Source organism: Corvus kubaryi, unplaced genomic scaffold (genome assembly GCF_017639235.1).
Source record: "Corvus kubaryi isolate FWS band 111438036 unplaced genomic scaffold, C.kubaryi_AGA036_p1.0 36309, whole genome shotgun sequence".
Classification (NCBI taxonomy): Eukaryota; Metazoa; Chordata; class Aves; order Passeriformes; family Corvidae; genus Corvus; species Corvus kubaryi.
This window is the reverse complement of record NW_024580846.1, coordinates 5,460-12,609: the sequence shown is the minus strand read 5'-3', so window position 1 is coordinate 12,609 and position 7,150 is coordinate 5,460. Positions and strand designations below refer to the sequence as shown.

The 7,150-nt window shown below is 59.4% G+C and overlaps 1 protein-coding gene across 1 annotated transcript; it reads left to right on the top strand.

Annotated features, from left to right (window-relative positions):
* The first annotated feature begins 1,849 nt into the window (after window positions 1–1,849).
* Window positions 1,850–6,546, top strand: SERINC2 (serine incorporator 2). Its single transcript, XM_042019854.1, has 9 exons — window positions 1,850–2,179; window positions 2,919–3,106; window positions 3,213–3,292; window positions 3,404–3,541; window positions 3,656–3,825; window positions 4,110–4,200; window positions 4,317–4,452; window positions 5,216–5,446; window positions 5,800–6,546. Exons 1-9 carry the CDS (start codon window positions 2,144–2,146, stop codon window positions 5,936–5,938), a joined length of 1,209 nt encoding a protein of 402 aa, XP_041875788.1. The 5' UTR covers window positions 1,850–2,143; the 3' UTR covers window positions 5,939–6,546.
* The last annotated feature ends 604 nt before the right edge of the window (window positions 6,547–7,150 follow it).

Here is a 7,150-nt window from a genome sequence, read left to right as displayed (position 1 = left end):
AGAGCAGCTGGGGCTGCCCCTGGATCCCTGGCAGTGTCCAAGGCCAGGCTGGACATTGGGGCTGGGAGCAGCCTGGGACAGGGGGAGGTGTCCCTGCCCATGGCAGAGGTGGGATGGGATGGTCTGAACCTCCAAACCACAACTTCCTAAAGAACACCAAACCTCAAGATTTTCCCATCCAGCACCAGTGATTTTGGGACTGGTGCTTTTTGTTTCAGTTGGCACTGAAGGAGGAGGAGCTGGAGGTGTGGATGCAGCACTGGGGTGCTTTGCTACATCAGGAGGAATAATGCAGGAATTCTGCATTTAAAGGGATTTTTGTTGTTGTTCCATGGTTTGTTTTTTTTTTTTTAATTTGAAGGGAAGTACAGCAACGCCAGCACATTTTAATGCACTCTGATGCACGTGGTGCATTTAATGAGGCTGAAATGAAGCAGTCTCTAATTGAAAGCCATTTCCCCGTGCTTCCAGGTTGGAAACACAAAGTGAGGCCCTTCGAGCAGCTCCTGGAGAGGCAGGATGAGGGTTTCCATGGGATACCTGGGGTCTCTCACCCTGTGGGTACCATCAGCTCTTAATGGGGCAGGCATGTGGGGATAAGAGGAATAAGTAGGAAGGAGGGGATTTTTCTCCAGTAACGGTGTGCTTATGTTTAAAAAAGATTCGAAGCCACCTTTGGTGATTTGGGGACATCAAAGTGGTCGCTTTGCAAAGGGAGCCACAGGCCTGGGCTCCTGCTCACACAGCAGCTCCACCCCTGGTTGTGTGTTCTGCCATGTCCATTGTTTACTCTGATTTCAACAATGAGAAATACACCTTTGACTCGATGCCGAGCCATCTGTGATTAATACCGATGGCAGGGCCTGATGTGGGGGCACGTGGCCACAATAAACGCACAACCCATGCACATCCCTGAAGAGCAGGAGAGAGCAGAGCCCTTCTCCTGCCTGCAGGGGTGTCTGGCTGCTGTGCCGAAGTGCAGGAGAGGAGGAGCAGTTCCACAGGAGCAGGGTTTGTTCTGCACCGTCCTTGCGCGGGAAACTTGCACCCGTGTTTTGGTATCAGTGAGGTTGGGTTTCCTCAGCCAGGATTTCCCTGGTTCCCCAGCAACGGGAGCCTCTGGAACGGGGTGCACCTGGCAGCACTGCCCATGCTGGATTTGGGGACACACCGGGGACTCTCGGGGGTGCTGTGCCTCAGTTTCCCCACCTGTAAAGTGGCCCTTGCAGAGGGGGAAGGACAGCAGGAGTGCTTCCCCCATGATGGTGATCTCAGTGTCTCCCCAGCCTGGATTTGACTGAAAGGACAGCCTGAAATTATTTTGGGAACCTTATTTCTGTACAAAAAGGAGGCTCCTGCAGGGCAGGGCTTGGTTTGACCGGACCTCTGCATGAAGCACATGAGGGTGTCTCCAGACTCTCAGTGGCATTTTCCACGCTGGCTGTTCCTGTGGCTCTTTTGGTTTTCAGCAACTTTTTTGGGGGGGATTTGGTGCCGTTTCCATGAGGTCCTGTATTACCGCAGGCCTCGTTCCTATGGTATATCACTGTGTTCCGCAGCCGTAGGGAGGAGGAGGAGAGAAGATCCAGCAGGCAGGAATTGTGCAGCAAGATTGATTTATTTAATTATTTTACAAACTCTATAGACTTTTTTCTTCATAGTCTAATTGGACAAAGGACCAGCCACCCCTTGGGGGGTGATTGGCTAAAATCCTAAAACATCCATTGTCAAAATATTTTTCTACTATACCATAAACAAGACTTTTCAAGGTTGCAGGTGGTTTGGTTGTTTACATACTCTGCTACCTCTTCTGTGAGAGAGAAAAGTCTCACACGGACTTAGAAAATAGCAAGAAAATCCTCGCTAGCAGCATTTTTGTATCTACAGTCCTGTGAGCTGTGGTGTGAGTAGCTCTAAGCAATGGTGTGGATTCCCAGTGGGATCTCCTTAAGGATTGCCTTGGGCACATATTTTGGGGCCCATTTCTCCCCCTCAGCTTGGGCTGGTCTCCTTGCAGGTGTCGTGTCTCTGCGGCTCTGCCCCGTGCCTGCTCTGCGGCTGCTGCCCCTCAACCAAGAACTCCACCATCTCCCGCCTCCTCTTCACCTTCTTCCTCTTCCTCGGCACCCTCGTGTCCATCATTATGATAATCCCTGGTGTGGAGAAGGAGTTGCACAAGGTAAAGAACTCCTGGAGGTCGCTGGGAAGAAACGACCCAACTCGTGGTGGGGACGTGAAGCTCAATCAAAAAAGTGAATTTTTGGGTCACGATGTGCTCCTGTTCCTTTTTTTCTGAGCATCTCACTGGGAGAAGGTGTTTTTAGCCCTAGTTTTCCACAGAGGGGAGAATGCAGTGGGATCATTTCGTGCAATTTTTAGTTTTCTCAGGTGTCTCCCTGGAAAGTTTCCTACGTCCTGTTTTTTGGGGTTCAGCTGATGACTTGCACGTCAAGGAGGTGGGACTTGAGGAGGAGGGAGCAGAGCTCTGCCAGCTGAGCTGGGCTTTAGGGAAAGGCCATTTTCATCCCAGCTTTCCACTGACTGGCTGGGTGGCTTTGGCTGTGTCACCTCACCACTGTCCCCAGGCAAGTGGCATTGGAGCAGTCATGGTCTGGCCCATCTTTAGTGGCACCAGGGCTTGTGAAAGGTGTGGAATCACAGAAGGGATTGTGTTGAAAGGAATCTCAAAGCCCAGCTCAAAGCCGTGGGCAGGGATGCCTCCCACTGTCCCAGGCTGCTCCAAATCCCGTCCAGCCTGGCCTTGGACACTTCCAGGGATCCAGGGACAACCACAGCTGCTCTGGGGCTTCCCAATCCAGGAGCTGATCTTCAATCAGCTCAATCCAAGACCTTCCCACAACCACCAATCCCCAGCAGGATGTGCTGAGGTGATGCTCACTCCCCCGCCACAATTCCAGCTCCCCGGTTTCTGTGAAGGCAGCGGCTCGGTGCTGGGGGTCCAGCCCCACCTGGACTGCAGCAGCTTCCTGGGCCACAAGGCCGTGTATCGCATGGGCTTCGCCATGGCCGCCTTCTTCTGCCTCTTCGCCGTGCTCATGGTGTGCGTGCGCAGCAGCAAGGACCCGCGGGCCGCCTTGCAGAACGGGTGCGTGTGGTCCCTTTGGTCCCCGGGCTGCTGGGGTGGGGGTGGGCAGGACCCCCCATCCCTGTCCCCGCTGGGTGCACACCGTGCCTCCTCTCTCCTCCCACAGCTTCTGGTTCTTCAAGTTCCTGGTGCTGGTGGGGATCACGGTGGGGGCCTTCTACATCCCCGACGGTGCCTTCACCACAGGTGAGGAGCTGCCCGTGCTCTCCTGGGCACCTCTGCATGGGGTTAAACCCAGGCCTGTGCCCCCGAATCTCACTCGCCCTGCTCTCAGCTGGTTTTTCTCCTCCTCTCAAGTCTGGTTTTACTTCGGTGTGGTCGGCTCCTTCCTCTTCATCCTCATCCAGCTCGTTCTCCTCATCGACTTCGCGCACTCCTGGAGCCAGCGGTGGCTGTGCAACGCGGGCGAGAGCAACGCCAAGGGCTGGTACGCAGGTGGGTGTGGTGGCAGCGCCCGTGGCTTGGGGCTCAGCTCATCCCAGGGCCCGGTGAGGCTGAGCTGGCTGCGACTGGGGGCTCTGCTCCAGCCTCTTTGGTGTCCTCCCCCAGCCCTCTGCACCGTCACCTTCATCTTCTACGCCGCCTCCATCGCGGCTGTTGTGCTGCTCTACGTCTACTACACCAAGCCCGAGGGCTGCACGGAGGGCAAGGCCTTCATCAGCATCAACCTCATCCTCTGCCTCATCGTCTCCGTTGTGTCCATCCTGCCCAAGATCCAGGTGAGGTGGTGGGGAGCACCCAGGAGGCCGGGGCTGTGTCACCCCGGGGTACAGGGGCACCCAGGATGCCGGGGCTGTGTCACCCCGGGGTACAGGGGCACCCAGGATGCCGGGGCTGTGTCACCCCGGGGTACAGGGGCACCCAGGATGCCGGGGCTGTGTCACCCCGGGGTACAGGAGCACCCAGGAGGGGCTGTGTCACCCCGGGGTACAGGAGCACCCAGGAGGGGCTGTGTCACCCCAGGGTACAGGAGCACCCTGAGCACCCACTGTTGTGTTTGCAGGAGGCTCAGCCGCACTCGGGGCTGCTGCAGGCGTCCCTCATCACCCTCTACACCATCTACGTCACCTGGTCCGCCCTGGCCAACGTGCCAAGTAAGGCAGACACAGCCTTGGGTTTGGGAGAGGGGAGGATGGGGCAGGAACGCTCACCGGGGTGGGAGTTTGTCCCTCCGTGTCCTTGGGGGCTGACCCCCCGTGTGTCCCCTCAGCCCAGCGCTGTAACCCCACGCTGCTGGTGAGGAACAGCACTGGCCCAGCCACGGCCACCGAGCTGCCGACAGCCTGGTGGGACGCCCCGAGCATCGTGGGGCTGCTGATCTTCATCCTCTGCACCCTCTTCATCAGGTGAGCTCTTGGCTCGTGTCCCTGAGCACAGAGCCATGGGAGGGGTCTCTGGAGGGGAGGTCACACCTTGGTCCGGGAGTTTTATCACTGAAGGCTCCTTGCCCGCCCATCCCAGCTGCCCAGGGTGAGCACAGTCACTGTTTTTAGGGTTTTCCCACAGCCCCAGATTGCTCTGCCTGTCCTGGGGATGGCCCCAAGGACAAAACCCCTGCCATGGCAGGGCCTTATCAGAGCCGGGCACTGGATCCCGTCCCTCAGCCTGCTGGCAGTGCTTTGCCTGATGCAACCTTGGCTTTCTGCAGCTGTTCTCGTTGCTGCCTCGTGTTCCCCGGTGCCTGCCAGCAGCCCCAGGGCCTTTCCCGGAGCTGTTTTCCAGCTGAGTGGCCCTCATTCCACATTGGAAACTGGGATTATTCTCCCCAGGGCCAACCTTTGCCATTCATTCTCCCTGTTGAGCTTCCAGTCAGGCTCCCAGGACCTAAAGGGGCTCCAGGAGAGCTGCAGAGGGACTGGGGACAAGGACGACAGAGATTTTAGGGTTTCCTCACAGTCTCTGTGCCCTAAACTGCCCTGACTGTCCCACACCTAAAGGGGCTCCAGGCGAGCTGGAGAGGGACTTTGGACAAGGGCCACAGTCACAGCTTTTAGGGTTTTCCCACAGCCTGCATCCCTCAAACTGCCCCGGGGACGGCCCCAAGGACAAAAGCCCCGCCGTGGGGGCGGTGACCAAGCGGTGCTGATCCCCTCGTCCCTCTGCCCGCAGCCTCCGCTCCTCGGACCACCCGCAGGTGAACAAGCTGATGCTGACGGAGGAGAGCGGGGCCGGGGCCGGGGCCGGGGCCGGGGCCGGGCCGGGCGGGGCGGCCGAGGAGGGCGGGGTGCGCCGCGCCTACGACAACGAGCAGGACGGCGTCTCCTACAGCTACACCTTCTTCCACCTCTGCCTCCTCCTCGCCGCGCTCTACATCATGATGACCCTCACCAACTGGTACAGGTGGGCAGAGCTGCCGCGGACACCCAGGGCTGGCCCCGCTCCTCCACGTCCCCTCCTCCTGGGGTGCTGGTGCTCCCGTGCTGGGCACGGCTGAGCTGTGCGAGGCCGCCGGGTGTGCTCCCTTATCAGGTTAATTGTCTTTAGGGTTGTGCTTGGGCTTGCCAGCGTCCTCTGCTGCAGCCCGGGATCCCTTGGGATGAGGGGGGAGCAGGGACCGAGGCCCTTGTGGGGTCACACCTCCTGAGTGGCCACAGCCATGGGGCTCCCCCGTGTTCCCTGGGTGGCACCCGTCCCTCCCGGGGCGCTGGCAGGGTGTCACGGTGATGGTGCCACCCTCCTGTTCGCTGTTTCAGGCCGGATGAGAGCTTGCAGGTGCTGAGGAGCCCCTGGACGGCCGTGTGGGTGAAGATCAGCTCCAGCTGGGCCGGGCTCCTGCTCTACCTCTGGACCTTGGTGGCTCCGCTGGTGCTGCCGGACCGGGACTTCAGCTGAGGTGGCCCTGGAAGTGCTGCTGCCATCGTGGCTTTGTCCGTGGAGGCTGGGGACAGCCCCAGCTCTGCCTCAGCCTCGGTTCTGCTGTGCTGGGTTGTGCCTTCTTGCAGCTCTTTTGTTTTAATTTGAAAGGGATGAAGTGCCAAGCAGAGAAAATGAAGGGCTGAGAGAGAGACCTGAGGGTGTTTTCAAAGCTCTCATCATCTCCGTGTTCGTGTAGTGCCTTTGGCAGTGCCTCCAGACCCTCTGCACCCCGCAGACCCCACTGCCTTACCTTGCGAGGGTTTGGTTCTCACCAGCTGGTGGTGCCCCGGGACCGTGGTGCCTTTTGGGGTCTCTGGGCTCTGGCCGGGTACCAGGACCCAGGACCCGGCCGGTGTCGTGTCCCCAAACAGCCCGGAGGAAAACGAATCCCAGGGACTTGTGGCTGGAGGCAGAGGTCCCGCTGCAGCCCCAGCCTCGATGGTGGCCGCAGCTCCTCGGGGCTGTCCCGGCAGGAGGACAGGTCCCTGTCCTCTCCAGAGCACAGGTCAGGTTTCCCACAGGCTGCGCCGGCCTGGCCCCAGCACTTTGCCTCGTTAATAAAATCTCATTTGGAATAAACACGGTGGATTTGTGCATTTGGAGTCTTTCCTGACATGTGGGTGCCCAGGAGGCAGAGGGAGGGGGGTGTTTGACCCCACAGCGGAGTGGGGGCACAGCTGGCGGCCCGGGGGTGCAGGCAGGGGTGGCATCACTTTGGGGCATGGAAACTTGGAGCCCTGGACCCCATTGCCAGCCTGTGACAGCCCGAGAGCCGTGGTGGTGGTCAGCAAAGGGGGGTGCACGATGTGGGGTGCACGATGTGGGGTGCTGACCGTGCCCAGGGGCACCCGGGGATGGGGTGAGCCCCGCGGAGGGGCACACCCAGTGCCGGGGGGCACAGAGCAGGGGGTGGCCCCGGCTGGGAGCTCTCCCTGGCAGGAGGTCCCTGCCCTGCGGCGGCCGCGGGGCCGGGCGGTGCCCGCTGCCCACCCGTGAGCCCACCCCTGGGTTCCCGGCCATGCACTGCATTCCCGTTCCCATTTCATTCCCGTTTCCATTCCCATTCCCGTTCCCATTTCCGTTTCCGTTCCCGTTTCCATTCCCATTCCCATTCCCGTTTCCATTCCCATTCCCGTTTCCATTCCCGTTTTCATTCCCATCCCCGTTTCCATTCCCGTTCCCGTTTCC